The sequence below is a fragment of the Danio rerio genome, chromosome 18 (assembly GCF_052040795.2).
Source record: "Danio rerio strain M-AB ecotype USA chromosome 18, GRCz13ab, whole genome shotgun sequence".
NCBI lineage: Eukaryota > Metazoa > Chordata > Actinopteri > Cypriniformes > Danionidae > Danio > Danio rerio.
The window spans coordinates 47,848,164-47,871,699 of NC_141038.1; the positions used below are offsets into that span (position 1 = coordinate 47,848,164).

The 23,536-nt window shown below is 39.9% G+C and overlaps 1 protein-coding gene and 1 long non-coding RNA gene across 5 annotated transcripts in view; one reads left to right on the forward strand and one right to left on the reverse strand.

Moving 5' to 3' along the window:
- The first annotated feature begins 40 nt into the window (after window positions 1-40).
- LOC141378670 (uncharacterized) overlaps window positions 41-23,536 on the forward strand; it is a 34,056-nt gene continuing 10,560 nt past the window's right edge. Inside the window, exons 1-3 of the long non-coding RNA XR_015515411.1 lie at window positions 41-135; window positions 456-527; window positions 14,707-14,926. This is a non-coding gene — a long non-coding RNA (uncharacterized LOC141378670). The remainder of the gene's footprint in view (window positions 136-455; window positions 528-14,706; window positions 14,927-23,536) is intronic.
- spred3 (sprouty related EVH1 domain containing 3) lies at window positions 5,654-20,137 on the reverse strand. Of its 4 annotated transcripts, none has more exons than XM_087292494.1 (6): window positions 20,030-20,137; window positions 15,046-15,211; window positions 14,740-14,908; window positions 11,187-11,248; window positions 10,684-10,833; window positions 5,654-8,742 (listed from the first exon to the last, which is right to left on the reverse strand). In XM_087292494.1, exons 1-6 carry the CDS (start codon window positions 20,134-20,136, stop codon window positions 7,774-7,776), a joined length of 1,623 nt encoding a protein of 540 aa, XP_087148620.1. In that variant the 5' UTR covers window position 20,137; the 3' UTR covers window positions 5,654-7,773. The 4 variants fall into 4 exon arrangements, with proteins under 4 accessions (XP_087148620.1, XP_087148622.1, XP_087148621.1 ...); XM_087292496.1 differs by having other exon boundaries at window positions 10,684-10,843; XM_087292495.1 differs by having other exon boundaries at window positions 19,810-20,137.

Here is a 23,536-nt window from a genome sequence, read left to right on the forward strand (position 1 = left end):
AAAGCTTATCGTTCACTTCCGCTAGAGTCGTTTGAAATATAGACATGTTTGAATTTCCCGCCTAGCGCCCGCATCTCTAACGTTTTTCACTGGACCAACGCACGACGAAAGTCATAAAGAGTTGTCAAGTTAAAGGTATGTTTTATGAAAACAAAATGTGTGTAATTGCTAGTTATTTTCATAAAAGAAACCATTTATAAAGCATACAGTGATGTAAACTTTACGAATGTGCGAGGTATATTTTGAGTTCTGATATTGCTGGCATCATTTTGTTGAAGAAAATATGGCAACCCTGTAACGTTAACGTTAATTGTAACTTGCGAAAGAAAGTCTATCTGCTGATGTTCAAAACAGGCGTCAGAATAAGAGGGAAAATGTGACTTTAAACATAAAATAGTTGTTGGTCTGAGTATTTCAAAAATATTTTTTTTACACACAAACAACTTTTCTATTAGTGAGTGGCAGCTCTGTGGATGAAAACGCCTTGTTGATGCCAGAGGAATGGCCAGACTTGAAGAAAGGCAACCGTAAGTCAAATAACAACACCTATTGCAGGACAGAAACACACAACACAACAAATTCTTGAAGCAAATGAGCTTCAGATAGTGCTGACTCCTGTCTTCTCAGCTAAAAATAGTTCACATGCTTAACAAAACTGATGATAGAATATTGGGAATAGGTTGCCTGGTCTAATGAGTCTTGCTTTGTACAGGGACATTCGGAGAATAGGATAAGATGGTGTAAACAGCTTGAACATCCGTCTTGTATCAACGGTTCAGGCTAGTATTAGTGTAATGGTGCGAGGGGTATTTTCATTGCACACTTACAAACTAAATATTGTTGAAATCTTACCTGAGGACTGTTGCTTACCACGTCCCTTGTATGACCACAGCATTTCCGTTTTGTGATTGCTACTTCACTTAGGATAACACATGTCACAAATCTCAGATCCTTTTGAACTTGATTTCAGGTGCCCACCAGTTAATCAGATTTTAAAGGGATAGTTCACCCAAAAGTGAAAATTTTGCCATCATTTACTCTCTCTCTCCCTTTATTTGTTTCAAGCCTTTATGAGTTAAACACAAAAGGAGACAGTTAGAAAAATGTTGGAAACATGTAACCAATGACTTGGAAGTATTTGTTTTTCTTATTATGGATGTCGATGTTTACAGGTTTTTAGCTTTCTTCAAAACATCTTCCCCTTTGTTTTATTTAGGTGTTATTTTTGCAGTTCCAAAAGTACCTTTGAGATGCCACAAAGAATGATGGTAATGAATAAGGCTATAAATCTCAAAAATAAAATTAAATAAACAAATAAATGATATATTTATAATTAAGAAATATTCATTTGATATTTTGTATCCTATAACCCTAATTGATCGATTTTTATAAGATGTATCCTATTGTCATATTCCAGAATGACAATGACAAGATTCAACAGGCAAGAATAGTAAAAGTAGGCTTAATTTTTCACATGAATTGACCACCAGTTGACCTGAACTTCAGTGACCATCTTGAGATGTGCAGGTAAGTAATTAAATAATAGTACAAGTTTATTCTATTTATCTTTTTTTTTACCTTGTGGTCTTTTTATTGACTTTCATAGTATTTTTTTTTTTGTTGTTCCTAAAAGTGCTGTCATGATACTGGAATTCGATACCAATCAATACTGAAAATTTAAAAACATCCATCTTCTGCTAATATATGAGGGTTGTTAAGCGTGTTCTTAAACAGCACTGATTTGCCTTTGGCTGTTTCTCAATATGCGTTCTTTAGCGGTCTTGCGTCCTTGTGTTCTCGTGCAACGTCGTCATCATACAGAGGACGCATAAAACTTCCCGGATGTGATCTTGATATCGAAGATGCACTGATGCAGACTTGAGCACCGAACTCGCTCTGGAAGTCCCAGAAGTCATAGCGACTGGAGGTGGGAAGCGCAGCATTTTATTTGGATTTATTATTAAAATTCAGTGATATAACTTATTTACTTCAGGAGTTTCCCTAAATGAAACAGTGAATATAAACATTACCATGAACATCCTAATAAAGTATTAAACACATTAAGGGTGTTTGTTTGCTGAAATTCGTATTAAAATCTGTTTTATTTATATTGTGCAGAGTATATTTATAATGTTTTTATGGAAAGTATATATTTTGAAAAGGGGAAAAACAATCAATCGTTGTATAAATGCTGTAATGTTTAAATTATTTACCATTTAAAATATGTGAAGGTCAAGTGACCATCAGGAAGAACGCAGCATCTCATTTCTCAAAAGACGCATTCTCTGACCTCGCGGTCTTCTGACGACGTTCTTCCGAGGACACCTGGCAAGACCGCTCTCCACAAGAACACAAGTCCGTTCTCTGGGTTCTTGGAATTGAGAAACAGCCATTGTGTGCTCAACAGAAATGACTGCGATTTGCCATGAAGGTCATCAGTTCACTGAACTAACCGCTGTTTACTGAGTGCAACCAAAGAGCATAGAATCACCAAGAGGCGACACTCTAGTGCAATTTGAGAAACAGCCACTAGATGGCGAGGCAGCCATTTGGAATGAAAATTCCAATAGAACAACAGCATATTATAAGTCTGTAAAATAAACTATTTAATGTGCTGATGATTGTGATAGTAAGTGTTGTATTGTCGTCTTTCAGATTGTATTTCCGCTTTAATGCGCTTTTTAAATATATAAATAGATTAAAAACAAAGCTGCTGCTTGCCATCCCGACAGCAATAGGATCCAATGGACAGCTGATCGCTTCTAATCCAAAATGGCAGAATTGTGGGGCTGTTGCTGGGAGCTGCTGTTGCAGTGGAACGTTCCATGGAGTGTCGCCTCTTGGTGATTTTAAGCTCTTTGGTGTAACCACAGATACAGGAACACTGGAGGGTTTTAAAGTCACGTCGATCCGCTGGTTTGTCTATAAGCTGACATACGAGCGGTCTGCAGATGAATTACAACAAATATTATAGAATACACAAGACGGGTCACTCGTATACTTTTGAATGGGGAAAAGTGTAACTGTCAATATGGTGAATGAAGCCCTGCCTTCTAGTGCAGGAGCCAATCAGCGATCGCTATATGGCAAATAAAGCCCGCCTTCTAGTGCAGGAGCCAATCAGCGATCGCTATAGAATGACAATTCTCTGGGGGAGAATGCGATACAAACATTTAGAAATGAAACTAAATAGACAGTTGTTTAATTTTATTGGTTATTCATAGTATAAAATTTAATCGTAAGCTTGGCTAGTAGTTTAAGAGAATTTGATGTTTCCCCATTCAAACAGAATGCCCGGACATACTGCCCGAGAGGCGTTTCAAAGATGCTGCTGAATGAAATTACCTGCCTTAAAGGGACTTTGATTACAGGTTTAAAACACTCCAGTGTCCCTGTATTTGTGGTTATTGCGAGTTCAGTGAACTGATGACCTTCACGGCCAATCACAGTCATTTCTGTTGAGCACGTGAACACATTGGCAAATCAGCGCTGATTAAGAATGCGTTCAACAGCGCTCAAATGTTAATGGGAAACTTACGTTTTTCAAATTTCAGTATCGATTGGTATTGAATTTTAGTATCATGACAACACTAGTTCCTGTACTATGGATGCCAATGGCTGCTGGTTTCTAAAATTCTTTAGAATTTCTTATTTTGTGTTTCACCAGAAGTTGAGGTAAGGAATTTTAATGTCTGGGTAAACTATCCCTTTAAACCTGAAACTCTGAAAAGAAATTTCTTTTCATTTAAATAAAAGTATTCATCAGAATGACAAGACTTTGTAGCTATTGTTACACTTAAAACACAATGAAATACTGGATTCAAATGCTGTTGTGCCTGCTAAACAAAATAGTAATACATCCTTCACTTGCAGGTCAGTTTGACCCATTAAAATGAATAGAAAGTGATGAGTTTTTGTTCATTAAAAAGAAAACAAATATGTAAAAAACGTGGCACAATTCAGAACACAGTTGAAGGACATTGAACATCTGTTGCTAAATAAACTCAGCAAGATACAAACAAACAAACACACACACACACACCTGCACTGTGTGTGTGTGTGCGTGCTTGTGCGTGCGTGCGTGTGTGTGTGTGTGTGTGTGTGTGTGATAATTAAAAAAGCTTTATTTTGTTTCCCCAAAACTTTGATTGTAATGTCTGAACATGACTTGGAGTCAAATTATCATATGATAATGTATATATGATATGCGTTTGGGACCAAAAAATAGTTATTTATATGCTTGGGTCAATTTGATTGGATATGGAAGGAATTGTAACTTCACTGGGAAGGGATTAATATTTGTCAGGATCACCAGCAATCTAGCAGTTGCAGATCGCTTTGAGAACTACAAATCTCCAAACTAATTTGACCTACAAATCCCAGCATGCACCCCTAATGGCGGGTGCCAGACCCTCATGAACTCCACGAATGGCGGGCTCCAGAGTCTCACCACAGATATATATAATAGATATCGCATACGAACCCTGAGCATGTGTCAATACTGCCGCCACATTGATACAGTGCTCCCAGGACAAATGTCATTCAACCTCACTAAGTCAAGACTAAAGCCAATGTTAAGATGCTGGACTTTAACACAGTGTATTGACGAGCAAACAAAGAAAACAAAGCATAAAAGCATAATATTTCATAGATAAGATTTGTTTTTTTTAAGATTTTGTATGTTACGAACTTTGGTGCTAGACAAGTAACGTAATTGATGATAATACAGTCACTTACTGCACTGACCATAAGGCAAAGTAGCACCAACTCACACTAAATTCAAGGCATATGCTAGTTTGGTTGAATAAAATCAGCAAACAATGTAAATTAAATATGACAACAAGATGCTGCGGTACCAGAAACTTGTATTATTGGGGGCTAAGTGAATGAGTCGTTCACAAACGAATTGCTCCCTCTGATAGTATTAAAAGTGAAAGCGGGAGAGGAGGTGTGTTTCAGGACATGGATAAGATCAAATTTAACTGGGAGGGTGGATAATGCATTTCCATGCACACAAACACAAGCTCTTTGTCGACAAAGCCTGTGCGATCACTTATCCATCATTGTAGAAAAGTGATGTAAAATAATAATTTTTGTAATTAAAAAAATATTTGCATACTGACCACCGGGAAGACTCCCGATCATAGATATTTCTATATATGTGTGACTCTGAATAGCTAGTCCTCCACTGCACCTCGGTCCCACATTAACTTCAAAGGATTGCTACCCTGTACTAAAATGGCGGCTCTATTGGCGCATTCTTTCCAATAGAAACCAATGGCGTAGGCGACATCTAATGTAATTATCTATGGAGTCCCACAAAGGATCTGGTGGCCGCATTTTGGGGTGCATGATGGGGTTTGTATTTCATATCAGTGGGAGATTTGTAGTTCTCCAGCAATAAGAACTGCTATATCGCTGGGGATCTTAACAGTAACAGGGTCACAATAAAACATACCTGCCAACACAGTTTTTCCCGGGAGTCTCCTGTACTTCAGACCCGACTCCTGCCACCCTCCCATTTTGTTATTTCTCCCAGAAAACTCCTGTTATTTCACCCACCCCATTTCATTGTGAATGGACACAAACTAACATTGTCCCAATATTAGTATACATACACAATCGCATTCAAACATGATTCAAAGTGCAAACGTTTCATTAAAATATAGAGTTAGGGTTTAATTAATGATACAAACCCACGATATGTAACACCTCAAAGCAGCAAATTGGCACAAAGTCAGAGAAGTAAGACAGCACAGAAAATAAAAACCCGTCTCCAAAAATAAATAAAGAATTAGAATAAATATCTCAATAAATATATAAACAGGTAATATTTTCCATTGATTACTTTTCAAACTAATAGACACATACATATTAAAATATGCACATTGGCAGAAATAAACAACCCGAAAAAGAAAATGAGTATTTAGGTACGTCGTTACTTAGAAATTATAGGTTATTGGTTAAATAAATCAAAAGGCACATTTATTAATAGGATGTATGACTAGGGCCCTCAAGGGTGGTCTCGTCTCTCAAATTTCTCTCTCTCTTCTTTTTCTCCAGTGCTATTTTTGGGTCTTTTGTGTTTCTCTACTCATGTCTAGTATTCCGCCCGTAAAGAGTGAGTGATTATGTGCGAGTGTGAGAAAATGTTTTCACATCTTTGAAGACAAACTGAAATGAGTCCAAATGGACGATGATATACAACATATGTGTGAATGGTTCGGTGGTTCATCCTGCTGTAAAAACATTTTTCTTTTAAAGTGACTCTAATGAGCAGTTAATACAACACTGATTCCTCTGTAACTCTGTGGACATAAGTTTTCCCATCACTGATATCATTCGGAGGCGTTTAAACTCAAAAATTGACTACAGGGCTGTGTCTGATTCCTCTTCACTAGCACTAGGTACAAACATGTTTAGAGGGCATTGAAGTAGCAGCTTTGAGATATCTTAAAGCAATGTTTCTTAACATTTTGAGGTCCAAACCGTTAATGCCAGGCAGCATTTGAACTGATTGGTCTAAATGCTTTATATTATTCATCATAAGAAGTTTTTAGTGTCAAGTTATTTGTCTGTACACAGTGAGAACAAAAATATACTGTTACACAGCCAATCAGAACACAGCTGAGGTGTTTAGACTAAAAGGATTTCACTGTGGGCGGGGCTGCCCGCACAGCTCCACAGACAAACTGTCCTGTGGCTTTGTTGCTCAGATGAAATGACCCAGAAGCCCACAGGAGGTGCAGCGTAACCCATTTTAGTTAATGATTGAGTACTTCTCTTGTTGCCATACTAACAGATAAAGTGTTGTGTCACACACAACAATCCTCTCTGAGTAATAACTAATTGCACTGCATTTTTGGTGGCGTGTACAACTACATTACAAGGCCTCAGTTCACATTTGCTGTGCAAATGTTCGGCAGATTCAGGTCTAGATTATCTCTCCACTTTTTTGGTCTATACATTAAATATAGGCAACATTCTCAGTTGTTGGCAAGTAAAATACTATACTATACTCTTGACAGAAGAATGAGCATGTATGTGTGTGTCGGCATGTGGTGAATTGGTGGTTTTGGTGAAACTGCCCTCGATCAGACCGTTCACGTTCCCTGTTCCTGAACAACTAAAAGTGGTACGACATCAAAATGTTCTCCTTCACAAATATGTTCTAGTCGAACATGCGTGAAAAACCTATCGCAAAGACCATATACAAAACCTCACCACAGCACACAGTCCTCCGAAATAAGTGTCTCTTTCTCTATCTGCCTTCCTCTTCTCTGGACATTGAGGTAAAAATCAGTAACTTAGAGGTACAAGGGGAGTGTGTTCATTAAATCAACTGCAAAAAAATATCTTTCAATAGTTTCAAGTAAAATAAGAAACTCCAAAAGGTCTGATAACCATAGCTATAAACATTTTTCATCTCATATGTTCTCCCTAAATTAAAAAGAGAAACTCAAGAGGAAAGAAAACTAACAATTGTTTACATGTCACTGATCCCCATTCACTCCCCACCCCTGACTCCAACCACCAGCAAATCAGAGAGCAATCTCCCTGAACCCATGCATCCACCCAATGCCGGTACGAGCGTGAAGGGTCCGAGCAGAGAACAGAAAGAGCGGAATGCAGCAGACGGCCTCGGAGGGGGCGAGGGGAGGATATTATCATGAAGGTTTATGTAGGAGATCTGGCTCTACGGCTGTTCCTCGTCATTGTGCTCCTGTCCCCAACACAATAAGCCCCGGCCACGCGCCCTCCCCCAGTCAGGCCTCATCGCACGGCCTTGTGCTTTCCTCCGCAGCAGCCGCATCTCTCCCCACAGCGCAGGCATGCGCGCAGGGGCAGGTAGCAGCACATGCAGGGCACGAAAAGAGACAACGCCAGCAGCGCCATCCAGCGGGCACAGCACAGCGGGTGCGGCCGGCCACCCATCGAGTCCTCGCATGAACACGGCTCCCAGAACTCACCCTCAGAGTCCGACATGCAATGGTAAAGTAGGCTCTCCGCGCACCACACGCACGTCCACTGTCGTAGGCAGTGTAGCGCCGGGTCGGGAGCGTCCCGGCAGCGGCCCCGTCCATTCTCGGAGGCGCTGAAAACAGAGCGGCAGTACACGCAGCGCGACGAGCACGAAGAGGAGCCCTGCGGGCAGGAGCTGTCGTCGTCAGGGGAGATGGCTTCCCCTCCGCCGGCCCCTCGCTTGCGAGTCCGAGAGCGGGGCGTGGCGAGTGAGGTGTGGATGCAGCAGGGAGAGGGCGAGCTTTTACCCGTCTCCTGCGGGGAGCCGCTGGCCGACGGCACCCCTGGCACGGCGTTGGGCATGCAGGTGGGTGAAGAGTTGCGCTGAGAGCCTTTGGTGTCCAGCATGACGGTGACTTCGCAGCCTGTGGTGCCCACGCCTGCCAATTCTTTCTCGAAGCGCACCACGCAAAGCTCCGATTTGTCCTGACCGCCACCCACCACCACCCCCCCTGTCAGCCCACCCACCTTGGTCCGTGTAGCACCTGCGCGACGATAGTCCTCATAGCCACGCGTACCCCACAGGTCCTTGCAGGGGTCCAGGCTGCGGAGGTCCCCTTCCTCCAGCAGGGAGATGGTGGGCGAGAGCGGAGAGAGAGGAGAGGCTGCAGGGGGTGCTGCGGGAGGAGTCGGAGGAGCCGGAGGGGGTGGAGGGGGCGACGGAGGGTTCAACACAGCTGTGACTTGGGTGAGCTGGTGCTGGGAAGGTCGGGTGTGGATCTGTGGTAGGAGAAGAGTGAGGGTTAAATGTAATGTGATTACAATACCGTTCATACATTCAGTGACTCAAATAAGGGCTGTGCGATTAATCAACATCAAATCAAAATCACGAATTAAAGCATTGCAATTAGCTAATTGCAAGTGACTGCGACATGAAAAATATAAATATTATTTAATTTCCCCCATCCAGAACAAATGCATGATTGCCGTCTGTGTCACAGTCTTACAAGCCAATTAAGTGAGCACACTTTTGTCCAATTTCAATTGCGCAACCGAACTATGCGAAACGCCCACAATAAAAAAAACAGAAAAGAGCTAACAAGTGGGACGATGCCGTCATTCGCTACCGTCTGTCTCACTACCTCGCTAAATCTTTGGATATCTTTTCTCAAGAAAACTATCTTACATATACTGTAGGAACGGTATAACAGAAAATTTTGACGGTTTTAAAACCTTGACTTTTCCAACCCGCGGTATACCTTGAAAACGGTTATCGTCCCATGCCTAATTCCTTATTTATGTTTGTTCAGATGACAAAGTTGGTTAGTATCGTCAGCAGAACTCTTTCAGTTTTTAAAGAAATAGCTTGGTCAAAATATATTGTTACAGTTAACATCACTACAATATAACGGACTGAAAGCTCTGCTGTAATTGCTGCTCTCAGAATGTATACATGTAAACAACCTAATCAAACTATTACCATTGTGTTACTACATTTTGAACAGGATAGTCTATAGACACATGGCTTTTTGACGCTATTCTCTGCACCTATCGAGTCTCTGCATCTACAGAGAAATGCAGAAGGATTTGTTTTCTCCCATACGGCGTGCAGTATCAAAAACTCCATTAAAACAACACTCTTCCAGCAGTTCCTCGCATCCAATATCTAGTTTGTCACCGTGGACATGCATGAAATGTTCCTGAATGAAAGTAAAAGTGCCAAACTACAGTTAAAGTCGACAAATTAAGAATGAAACACCCGAAATTACATAAAAACTCCAGAGGAAATGTGGATAGCGTGGTGATGCAATGACGTTAATCGTATTGTGTGCTATAACATGTAAAACGGGATCATGAAAGAAACATTCAAAAAGCAACTCATGTAAACACCTTAATCATATTATTGTCTTATTCAGATTAAGGAAATAATTCGATTACTGATGTACATGTAAACGTAGTCACTTTCTATCTCCCCTGTGTCTGTGTTGCCGCTGTAAAATCAGACTGCATGTACTGAAACTCCCCTTTTCAAGCAAACCCTTCTCTCTTTCGCCACTCGACACTCCCACTTTACAAAGCTTGACTTCCCCACTTTTCTCACTTTTTCAAACTAAAGGTGTGAAAACACCCTGCTGAGATGGGGGGGGGGGGGGGGGGGGGGGTTGGGGTCATGGCCCTTTAAGCAATGTTCACGTTTATGGGGAACCAAAAAACTTTTTTTTTTAAAGTGTTAGATATGAACATGGATACACATAGTCAGGCCCGTGCAGAGACCGTCCAAAGGGCATGTGCAGGATAAATTCTTTGAAAGACCGGGGGGCGGAAGTGGTTGGGGGCGGGGGGGGGGGGGGGGGGGGGGTGGGGGGGTGTTGTTGCGCGCATACTGAAGAGCGGTGTTGTCGCGCGCGTTCTGATCAGCTGTGTTGTCGCGCGCGTACTCAAGAGCGGTGTTGTCTCGCGCCTATTGAAGAGCGGGTCCGAGGGTGTGCCGCGTCGCGGTGGCACTTTTGATCATTTTGGAAGAGCACTTTCTATCCAACACTAAAAAGGGCATGTGCACTGCACAGGTTGAGCCCTATGTGTGCACGTGCCTGCACATAGTACATTTCTAAGAACATGGCATCTGTGGCATCTTTCTCTAAAGTGACCATGCCAGTAACCAATGAACTGAAATCAATCCACTGAATTCAAAAGGAATCAAATGGTAAGGGAATCTTTTACCTGTGCCGGGGTCTGTGTCCTGTTCCCGTACGCAAACTCCTCTGAGGGGCGCACAAAACAGGTGGAGGAGGACTCGCTGGTCACGATGGTAATGGGTTTGGGCAGCATCTCCTTTCTGCTGTTGGATGACGACTCACTCCCTGTATGAGACTGAGACAGACTGCAAGTCATCAAACATGCAGAACCACCTAATGCTAAAGCCACCACCACCCAAAAAAAGAGAAAATGACAGAGATGACTGATGGAGTTTGAATGGTTTTGATTTATGAGGCTTTGAATCGTGAGGCTTTAAATCTGGTTTGACAAGATAAAGCGAAAAGAAACCAAGCCAACTACATTATTGTCAGAAAATACTACAAAATTAAGGCAGGATTCTTTAAAATGACCAGGAACAGGAAAATTAATTAAGTCAGTTGTGATTTTGTTGACTTTAAAATCTATGATGACTTCATAGGAATGTAGGCACACAATATAACGCAGTTTAAAATGAGAAAAACACTCACTGCTTGACCGTCATCCTCAGTGTCGCCCTCTTCTGGTGTCGATGAGGATGGCGAGTCAGATCCTGCAGGAAATTTTTTTTTTTAATGTTCAATTTTTATTGTGAATACATTACCAGAAAGAAAATGAGAGTTCACATTAGCACTGTCCCTGCATGGCATCATCATCTTCACCATGATGATGGTGTGTTCACACCTACAGTTCTTTTGGTTCATTTTGGTGTGGACCAACAAAGAAGGATTAATTTAGTCCTAATAAAGTTTTGTCATTTTAAAGACTAAATCTATGTTGTGTGCTCATCTAAACACACTATTTGTATATTTTATAATGTTGCTTTATTTAATTTTTTCATCAGTTATCTTGTAAAGACCCTATCAAAATGTGTAAGGGATTCAGTAATTCCTCCGTCATGCACACAAATGTTGATCTTCTGCAAGCAGACAGACATCGACTGTATATTGAGCCACAATAAGCAACGTCGAGATTATAACGAGACAAGCCAGTTATGCTTGAGCATTCTGTCCTTATATGGTCACGTCTTTCAAGTGAGCCCTTGGTCCTTTTTTACATTTCTGTCTGAGGTCATGTTTTGGGCTTCGATTGGTCTCATGCAGTCACGTGATGCGATTTCGCAGGTCACCAAGCTTGAACTTTGCAATGCAGCGAACTGCAAAACTTGTCACACGAGCTTGCGTTTTTGGTCTGTCGCATTCGTGTGCTTCTAAATGGAAGTCTATAGGGCGAAAAGTGCAATGTGACCGCGGCTTTAGATTCTGACTACGATTTAAATTCTATATTAGTCGTTAAGTACAAATTTAACATCACCTACCATTAATGATAGAGTTTGTTGTTTTCATTGCCAGATTAGTTAAATTAACTAATATTAACTATTAGAGTCTTATTGCAGTGTTGATGTACTCAGTGTTGGAATGGTTACTTTGGAAATGTAATCGATTACAGATTACAAATTACCCTATTTAAAATGTAATAAGTTACACTACTTTTCGATTACTTTATAAAAGTAAAGTAACTAATTACATTTGAATACTTTTTGATTACTTTTAAGTTTCTAATGGACATTTTCAACAAAATCATTTTCAAGCATTTAAACCAGGGAAATGTTCCCCCAGGATTAATGCCTGTGGGACGCCGTAAATCAAAAGCATCAGAATAGCATCGCTTTAATAAATGGCCTTAGCAGACGGCATTATGCATATCAAAAACAGGACCAACAAGCAACAGATCAATGTTATTCAATATATCCCAGATTTTTAAAGAAAAATTTTAGATGTAACCCCATTTGTAATCTTTAACATTTTCATAAGTAACTGTAATTTAATGACAAATTTTTTCTCAGTAACTGTTACAAATTACTGTTACTTTTATTTTGTAATTAAATTAGATAACGCCGTTACATGTAACTAGTTACTCCCGAACACTGGATGTACTGTAGCTCTATAAATACAGAATAAATTAAGTAGTAGGCCGGAATAACATGTGAAAAAAATTATTTTTGAACTATTAATTGTTAACAATTAAAGGTGGTAGCACACCAGACGCACTGGTTGTCGTTCTTCTCCTGAATCTTTTGGCTTTGAACATACAGAAAGCAACTCGCGTCCATCTCCCAGAAAAATATTATAAACGTTCCGAACATAACGCGATGTCTGCAGAAGCTGTTTTTGGAGAAGACAAGCAGACATTATCTCTGTGCTTGCCCTGGCTCAATCCCACTTGTCACCAAGGTACAGTACGTGATACACAAACACACATGAATAAACGTTATGAAAGCGATAGTTTGTTGTACTGTTGGCGGTTCACTTCTGTTATTTGGTAAGATTGCTTTCATACTAGAATAGAACCATACCCCAGACCACCTCTTTCAGGTGGACTCGGGTACGGTTCGTGGATCTGCACCTGAGTTCAGAAACAGTGTTTACAATAGGTAAACGTACCATAATCTGACATCAAACGAACCCGGGTGTGGACTAAAAAGTGCTAGTGTGAAAGCACCCTTAGGCCCAATCCCAATTCTACTTTTGTACCCCTACGCCTTCCCCTTGGCCCTTAAAACCGAGTGTGAAGGGGAAGGGCTTCAAAATTTACCCCTAAGAAATGGGACAGCACTACAACACCTGCACACAGCATCATATGTCATTGCGATCTCTTGCTTCATATGAGATCAGATGATCGCGACTGCTGTAGTTACTCCAGTTGTGTAATTTTTTGTTATTACTTATCTTCAGGAAATCACTAAAGGCATATATTATGTTATCATAAAGATCTAATGTGGCAATAAGATCGTAACTGTACTGTGCATTCACACAGTGGCCATAATCATCAATGTAAACGCACAAAAAAAAACATTAACATTATAGCAGACACTGAAAAAATGTCATTACCATTTGTTTTAGCATTTGTTTTATTATAAAACATGACAGTAAAACACGAATGCGGTTATGAATATATTTAAACGTGCTTGTTCGTTATAAAAATTCGTAATAATGACAAAAAAAAAATACTATTTTGTGCATTTCCTGACTTCCGGGTGCAGCGATCCTGCCGTTGTGGCTGGTGTATTTTGGGAAATTTTCTTACCCTTTGGTTTCATGTGTGGTCCTGAAAAATCTCCATAGGAAGGGCTATCTACCCCTTCCTCTTAGCCCTACGCCATTAAGATATAGAGAATTGGGACATCCCTACCCTTTCACATGAACGCGCAAAATGAGGGGTAGGGTTGAGGGGAAGAGCTACGGAGTAGAATTGGGATTGGGCCTTAGTCTCTGAGCTGATAATCTGAATCTGGTGTGTTTGGTCAAGGAGTCATGGAAAATGTGCAGAGCTGGTGGTCCTCCAGGTCCGTGGTTGAGAAATACTGCATTAGGCAACATGGTTGACAATATTAGTATCGTAATTATGTGAATATTCTTAGGAAGCGGTATTTAGTGCCCATGATATCAATATTTTACATGTTTATTATCACGATATATTGAATTTCTGAATGTTGGCATTTGTGTAATGTGAAACCAAGATAAAGTGCCCATTGTTTGATGCAAACCAAAGTTTAGATGGCAGAGTTTGCTCTCTTTCAATGAACTGCACTTAAAGAGTAATCGCACCAGAGGTATAAAACCTGCAAAGTGTGAACACACCCTTAAAGGCCACAACCCAGCAAGCATTTTTTGTGTTTAAAAGAAGTCTAATAGACATCTAAATATAGATAGATTGGCTAAAGTAAGGCTAATTCTGTCAGTTAAAATCGAATAGATGTCTAAGAATAACCCAAAACTAGACTACTCATCAAATACACAGGAATGAATGATTACACATGTGAAGTCTGTCTAATCGGTGTGTTCGATGATCAGTCTAGTTTTGGGCTATTCTTAGACGTCTATTAGATTTTTACTGACAGCCCAAATTTAGCCTTGTTGTAGCCAAGTCTATGTTTAGATGTCTTTAAAACAACGAATTGCTTGGTGGGAACAAATCTAATCTAGCGTTCAATAATTTCTTTCACTCCAGCTTCCTGCTGAACATCTTCCCCTGCTCCTTTACCTCTGTCCAGCTTCTCAAGGACACTTTGAAGGCCCCTCTCGAAGGAGATGGCGTCAGCTGGACTCTGGAAGGTCAGACCAAACTTCCTCTCTTCCACACGCCAGTGATGGAAGATGGGATTCACCTTATTGTAGACCAAACCCTTTTGAATGGCGCATTCCAGCACAGGCTACATGAAGACAGAGAGGTGAGTCACTTGAAGGCCACATATGAGGGCGACTACCAAATTACCACAAATACACTGCAGGACTGTCGGGAACTTCAGCGCACTCAAAAACAGGCATGAACACACACGCACACACTCACTGCTCGATCGCGTAGCCGTTCTCCACGTATGACGTATTCTCTCCGCCCACGACCTTCAGAACTCCGCCCCTTACAAATGATCACATGACTGAGGCCGCCACCTCCAAGGGGCACCCAGCCACCACTAGAATCGTCACGTGTCATCACCACCGCTCGGACACGCACACTGTTAGGGAAGTAAAAGCAGTGAGTGCACTAACCAGCTTAGCATAAACACTTACACCCACACACACACACAAACATAGACTTTGAGACAAAGAGGAAAAATGCAAGCATCAGAATAAAATCTTGAAATACCTGCAAGGTAAAGGTAATTGACAAAGAAAGGGCTGCATTTAGGGCTGGGCAATATGACAAAAATCTCAATATAAATCACGATGTAGTACCGTTAATGAAATATCAGTCAGTTGATAGTTGTAATATATTGACCACATGTTAAAGACGATTTATTTTTTTACATTTTAAAGAGCCCCTATTTTGCATTATGAAATTTTATATTTTGTTTTTTAAAGTTTCCAACAACAGGCTGCAAGGTCAAAAAACACTTTCATTGTCTTATAATATGCATTTATTTTTACCTAATTATCTCAACGACCCTCATATGATTCGTTCAGTGATTCATTTGTTCCCAAACCCTTCTTTTTTACGCAATGTTAATCTATGCTAATTGGTCTGATGACCCAGTCTGTTGTGATTGGTTGACTGGGTTCAGTGCTAGACAGAAAGAAACGCCCAACACAGCTATGAAGTAGCAGAGTATGTGAGAGCCTAATGCAGGAGTGTGTTAAAGCAATGCAGCTAAACACCAGCATATTACTGTACTCTTAAACCTTAACTCATGTAATAACAATGACACACATTCAATATTAATCCACACGGTGGCAAAAGTTGAGCTATTTTTAAAATTGACCACGACTTGCATGTGTATGCAGAGCTGATGGTGGCCATAGCAAAGACAAACGGCAGAGAATTGCCAGCAGAAAACAAAATTAAATCTGTAAAGGAAGAGCACGTGACGCATTTTCAACGTGGTTTTGGACGCAATATGTAAATAACCCCATACAGATTTAACCTGAGAGATACAGTACAAGCACTGATCTGTAATTGATAAGTCATTACAAGCCGTGAGGAGCAAGTACAAGTTACAACACAGGCAACAAACGAGGCAACCATTTCAAATACACTTACATGTTATGATCTGGAGGAAGAAGAAACTGCTCCATATGAACTGTAACAGTTACTGACAAAGTCCCTTTCAAAGTTTGACAAAGTCCCATACATAATAGTCTCTGCTGCTCCTTCCTTTAATAACAAACCACTGACGAATCCCGCGTTGCAGTGTAGGTTATTGTATCAAAAATCAAAAAAACGACAGCAACAAACAGACTTAGGTTGGCTATACTGTGGTATTGTTGTAAAAATAAACTTTAACCCTTTATTCCCCACAGTCGAATCTCCATATGTCAGTGATCCTCATCTTCATGTCATGATCAGATCCGAAGATCCGACAAGATCCGAACCCAAGAGATTCATTTATTCGACTCTTAGTCGACTATTTCGCTTAAGAATCAATAGTTTTAAACACGGTGCACTTTCAGATTTAAACCTCAGCTTGATGTTTTCATTCACTTATAGCTAGAGCCAGATGAAATCTGCGGACGTTTTTTGCTATTTCTGCTGAGAGTTTTGGTAAAAGTCTGCGGATTTCTGCTGAATTATTTTGGGAGAATCATATCTAAAACCTTAATATATGAAAAAAAGTCTTTTTAACTTTTATTTAATGTTTAAAATGCTAATCCAATTAGATTCACTTTATTTGGTAAATAAAGCAAGTTTGTCTTATAATATATCTACTAAAAGACAGAAAATAATACTGTACAAACTGCATTGTACATAAATCTGATGTACATTTTCACATTAGTCAATAAAATTAGTGAAATTAATTAAAAACTGAACAAATATAGATTTACACACATTTACTTAAAGTAAATAAACCGAATTAACGATGGGCTAAAAACCTGCGGAATTCTGCGCGCACAGATTCCGGGTGGGCCTACTTATGGCTGTTACACACTGCATGAAAGCTCATTTTCAAAAATAGGGGCTCTTTAAAGTATATACTCAGAATTGTACTCATTCATATGGAATCATAGCTCTCGCTTTATTTAGAACTTCAGGTCAGATGTTTTGATTAAACATTCATAAAATATGAAACACTTTTTAATAACTAATTGCAGATTACATGTCCAACATGTGCAAAATAATGCTAAATAAACTGCAAAATGTAAACATTGTACTTTCAAGATTGCAACTTTCTGTCTGCATTCCCATAAGGGTCTATAATATTGCACTCATATAAATCATGAAAAAGTACTGTAAACAATGTGTTTTGTGACACTATGGAATAAATGATTGAGCATAATATGAAATGATAGACTTATTATTTTGTCCATACGATATATATTGTCATATTGCACAGCCCCTAGCTGCATTACACAGATACAACGAGGAGGAAGAGCCATTACTGGCCACTGAAATTATGACGTTCATAACCCATTTTGCTTCAGTAATCTTTCTGCACGTATTTCCAAGTGAAACTGAATATTCTGTGAGGGGAAAAAGGTGATGTGGGACATTAGTTTTTATCTGTTTATTGGATCATGAAAATGGATGATAAAGCGGTTGGACATCATGAAAAGAAATGCTGTTTCAGGAAATGAACATTTTGAAAAAAGATTACAAGATTTTTTTATTAGCATTAAATACCAAGCACTATCATTAAGTACTTGAAATGCCTTAATAGACAATCTCTGGAAATAGACAACAGGGTTTTAGGAAATAAGCACCTCACGATCATTTGCAAAAATATGTCTCATGTGATGTTCACAGATAGCAGCAGACACGTGACGGGAGGGGAGTGGATGAAACATTTGGCTTTTTTCCCCCCTGCCCACGCCATAATGATGATGTTAGTCAAAATGAAAAGACCTTTCAGAGGTCGAGCAAGTTATTACAATTTGAAAAACTATTACCAAGGCATTTGACCCGTAGCATGCATTAAACATGCAGTAAATAAGATCAATTTTAAGTCTATGTTAAAGGTCCATAATTGATTTCCTTTTGGCTACATGGCTACAAAATTTGACACGCCCCCCACTGCAAAAACCACGCCCACAATATGTCTTCAAACTTGCAAAAAGACTGACAGGTATAAGAGAACGATTCTGATTCGCCAAAAAGGGCGGGCCGCTTCCCGGCTTTCTGTGACAGAGACAGGTGTGACATCCATTTCAACGTTATCTCAGGTAACACAACATTGTTTACTATATATATATATATATATATATATATATATATATATATATATATATATATATATATATATAGTAAAAAATGTTATTTATATATATATATAGCTGTAAATACTAAGTGTCTTAACTAGACGGAGCACAATTTTACTTGACTTCTTGAGACAAGATGGTGTGGTGTGGTGGCGAGGACTGGTTTATTGTGTTAAACAGAATGAATGACCTCAAGTCACAACGCCATGTGTGCTTTGTGTGTTCCATAAACTACAGGTTCTGTCAAGAATATATAAACAGTGAAGCACGATTATAACAATGAGAGGAAACAGCGCGATTTTTTAATGGACGGTCACGTGGGCGAGGAAAATCTAATCACACTTTCAGCGCGCACACGGAACAAGCGTTTACAGCCATCGCTCACTCCATAGAAAGTGCTTGATATTAGCCTTTCCCCATTTACAGTAAAAGCCACATGAAACAACAAAGGACACAATGGCTCCATATGTTAATATGAGTGAGCTGCACAAAGAAAGAAATCGTAAATAAATGAATGGCCTGAGGGGAGCGAAATGTGTGGAGATGATGAGGGAGAGGGTGGGAGATGAAGAGTTATATTCCTCCCTGAGATGTATCAATGAACGCGCCCATTCGCCATACAAGGCCCTCATAGCGGCTTTCCAGTCCGACAAGCTCCATTACAATAAACGCTATGAAATCACATCCATTTTGATTCACAGCCCCACTTGTGTGATTTTAAACGGTATCGGTTATTATGAGCCGTCGCAGCACCGATCAACACGCGTTCACGCGCACTCATTCGTTCATCCCGCTGTTTTATGAATGAATAAAGCCACATATATAAATATATTAAATTTAAGCCACAGCAGGGCGAATTCAATGGGCAGATGAGTGGGTGAAAGAAGGATATGGACAAGAAGAAGAAGAAGAAGAGAAGCGCTGGGGGGAGGGGGAGACATGAAGAGGAAGAGGAGGAGGGGGGGTGAGAGAAAAATCACATTTCATTCATAAAGTTTGGCTTTAAAAATCATAATGAAACTCGAGACGCGTTGATAAAAGCATCCCTCTCCGCCTCCATCCCACCAGTGTGTCTCCGACGCCAGAAATCTCGCCATATTTCGTCGATTTCTGAACGACACGTTTTATAATTCACGGATGTATTTGGTGGTTATACGTGGAGCCTCCACACACATCATCCTCGAGACAAAAAGCCGTCCCTTACTGCACCCTGTTCGTCTTTCACGCGGCATTGAAGGCGTTTTAGTGCCTATGAGGCCCTTTGACTGGCGTTATTCATCAAATGTTGGATGTATATGGAGAATATGGTGTACAGTGTTGATAGCCATAGCTGCGTAATAGTGTTTCTGAGCATCCTACAGTCCATTAGAGGTGCTTCAAATCAATCAGTCTGTTCTGCTCAAATAAAAATGCATGGACTTACTCGCCCTCCATGGCTCGGTGTTGCCCGCCGCTTCGAGCTGGCTGCCCCCCGGTCTCTCGTCTTTTTTATTCCCCTTCTTACCGAACACACACACACTCGTGCGCGCGCGCGTTCTCACACTCATACACACACACACACACACGCGCGCGCACACACACACGCGCGCGCGTTCTCACACTCTCGCTCACATACGCACGCACACAGTCTCTCTTTCACTCACTCCTTGTGCTCGCTGCTCTCATTTTCTTGTCTTTCTCTGTCCACCTTCATATGGTTTCGGATGGGCTCGAGGATGCAGCAGCCATTTTCCACCGGCAGCATCATCATCGTCCTCCCTCTCCCTCTCTCCCTCCCTCCCTTCCTCTCTCGCTCTCTCTCAATCACTCCCTCCCTGTTTCTCTCTCTCTCTCTCTCTCTCTACCTGTCTACAGCAGTTCTCACACGCTCGTATTAAACACACTCGTGGATGGACACAGTGTCCCCGAGTGGGAGCTGCATCGGTCCAGTTTTGTGCCTGTCAGGACATTGGGCGCGAAATTGCTCTGTAAATGACCACATACACGATCCAGTCACCGCTGACACATCTGAAACCCAGAGTGACTACTAGTGTCAGAAATATTTAAACGACAGGAAATGATCAATAGTTTACATTAGCAGTGATTATTGCTGAAACTCGGTTGATAAGGTGCAGATCCGCGATGGATTGTGCTTCAGTACCTCGGACAGCTCCCTTACAGCTCTATACGCCATGACAGAACTCACAGCAGCTAGCCTCCATTCATCTCCAACTCCCCATTCATGTTCACTGATAGCCCACCATTGATAAACAGCCACGCCAGCGTCGAGCCTTTATTACTCAAATAAACAGCCCGACTCGCCCCCTTTCAACCATTTGGAGAAAGTACATTGAGTACAACACAAGGCTGTGCTTAACTAATTCAAAGTCCATTGTAAGACTTCATCATTTGACTAATGAATGTTTGCGCGCGAATTTAATCGCGCGCTTTGAATCAAAAATAACTCGCGGAAGAATAATAATGCGATGGATCTTAAAAGTTTTAATATATCTTTTTGTTTCATTGTTCTTAACGGCAAACTGAAACAGATATTATTGAGAAATACTCTTTATTTTGGTCATAGTTTCTGTTTAATCAATATTTTTCTTCTATAACATTTGATCGTTTTAATGTATGTTCTACTAACATAGGCATTTATAGGCAAATAACAAACTGGCCAGCACATTCAACATTCCTCAGTCAGAATTTGAGCTTCCATATTTGGGCTTGATAATTTATCTAGCCTCTCTGATAAAAAAAAAAATCATTTGAATATTCATGGATAACAACAAAAGCCATTTTAGTTTTCAACTTATTTTTTTATAAGCCACTTTTGGTGCTTCACACCTTTTTATTGATAATTTTTTGTTTCAAGAGTAACATCCCATGGTATATGTTTTTGCACAACTGGATGTTGGACTCCTGTACAAAACTGTATAACTGAAGTCACACTGATGTGACAGTCAACAGATGATTCAGCTTGGTCTTAAAGCCTTTTTCAATGTGTTATTTTAACAATTCATGATGGTGTAGCAGTCAAAAAAGAGCAAATGAGCTCATGTATGAGACAAATTCTGGACCTTTGTCACTGAGGGGTGGGTCTTTTGAACCACCCGAATCCTCGCTGGCTACAGGCCTGTATATATATATATATATATATATATATATATATATATATATATATATATATATATATATATATATATATATATATATTTTTTTTTTTTTTTTTCTCATTAGGATCAAAACTAATAATCTTGATTTTTTTTTCTAACATTGTATGTGCTATTGAAATTTTTTTTTGTATATACACCAACTGATCTAAAATAGAAAACATGATATAACAATAGAGTCATTAGGGACAATAAATAATATCTTGACTTCTAGTTGATCATTTGGTATCAGAAGTGGCTTATATGAAAGGTAAAGGCCTCTATATTACGCTGATTTTACCACAATAAAATATGATCATGCCTTGATTTTTTTAATGATTTAATTAGGACAGTAAGGTCTGACTCTGCTTAGACAAAAGTATTGTCAACTAACAGAAATAATGTACAGTATAGAATATAAAGTCGTGCTGCAGTGGAGAAACAATGAATATTGTGATGACATCTCTGCAATGAATCATAAAACGTATTAATAAAGTCATCTGGAATGGCAAAGAAAGCGTTCGTGCAGGACTCCCAGAGTTAATCAAGATTTGGATTCATCTTCAATGCCTCCTCCTTCTCCTTATCCCAAAAATGCTCACTAATGTTTATGTCTGGTGACTGGGCTGGCCAATCCTGGAGCCCCTTGACCTTTTTTTTGCATGCAGGAACTTTAATGGGGAGGCCGAAGTATATGAGGAGCGCTATCCTGCTGAAGAATTCACCCTCTCCTGTGGTTTGTAATGTAATGGGCAGCACAAATGTCTTGATACCTCAGGCTGTTGATGTTGGCATCCACTCGGCAGATCTCTTGCTCTCCCCAATACTGTATGTAACCCCAAACCATGATTTTTCCTTCACCAAACTTGACTGACTTCTGTGAGAATCTTGAGTTCATGCGGGTACCAGGTCTTATGCCGTATTTGATTAAGATGCAGTTCAACAGATGATTCCTTTGAAAAATCGACCTTCTGACACTTTTCCAAACGATCAACTAGAAGTCAAGATATTATTTGTTGCTCTTACAACTGAGATCGACGACAATACTTTTGTCAGGTAGTGTAATCTGCAATTAGTTATTGAAAAGGGGTTTATAATTTATTAATATATATTAATCAAAACATTTGACCTGAAGTTCTAAACAAAGCAAGAACCATGGTCCCATATGAATGAGTCGAGTTATTATCGGTTGCTTTTACAACAGGGATCAACGACAAGACTTTTGTCAGGTAGTGTAGGTTAGTGATATTCACACTTCATAAAGATCGACATTAGGTTCCTTTTCTCATCATCAAAAATCACAAAAATCTATGGTGGCTGAGAGAGCTCAAACATGCTGCAAGTTAAGAAAATTACAGATTGACATATTGAGAAAGCATCTTTATCGGTTTGTTAGTTTATTGGTGTTTTTTTTTCATATTCTCTTAACTTGCAGTGCATTTTGAAAAAAAAAAATCTCTTTTAAGCTGAATATATATATTTTATGTAACATATAGTTGTGTAAAAAATTAAATGTGATCATATTCCTGAGAACTTTCTATTTGTCCCAAAAGCTTCATTCAGCAAAAGTCAGAGTCAAAGATTGAATTACAGTAATGTGCCTTCTCTAGTTTTGTTTTGTATGATGGTTTCAAACATGTTGTGAAAGCTAAAAGTTGTCAGATGGGTTGTACATGTTGCAACTGGATATTTAGCCAAACGTATGTTTATTTTCTATTTTCAAGAGTTCACACTTAGCTGATGATTGATTATAAAGCATGTTTGGCATGCTGTCCCAGGAGAGAGCCCTGAGCTCATAAGATCCTGGAGCCCGGGGCTCCCTCTCGCCTTCAAACGGTAGTTTAAGCTCAGGTAGATCTCGAGAACTCCCTTGCTGTAGTTGCTAATGATTGAGTGATTGCTCTTAAGAGAAAACTACTTACTAGGAGCATGTCTATGGTGCCGATTTGGATTAGTCAATTAACTTAAGTTGCATGTTTTTGGACGGTGGGAGGAACCCAGGGGAAACCCACATGAGCA

Excerpts from the sequence above, each read along its gene's own strand:
- spred3 (XM_087292494.1), bottom strand. The coding sequence starts at position 20,136 with ATGATGATGCTGCCGGTGGAAAATGGCTGCTGCATCCTCGAGCCCATC. Across the intron at positions 15,212-20,029 it reads GAGAGCAGCGAGCACAAGGA|TGTGCGTGTCCGAGCGGTGG; the intron begins GTGAGTGAAAGA and ends CTTCCCTAACAG. Across the intron at positions 8,743-10,683 it reads GGACACAGACCCCGGCACAG|ATCCACACCCGACCTTCCCA; the intron begins GTAAAAGATTCC and ends CTCCTACCACAG.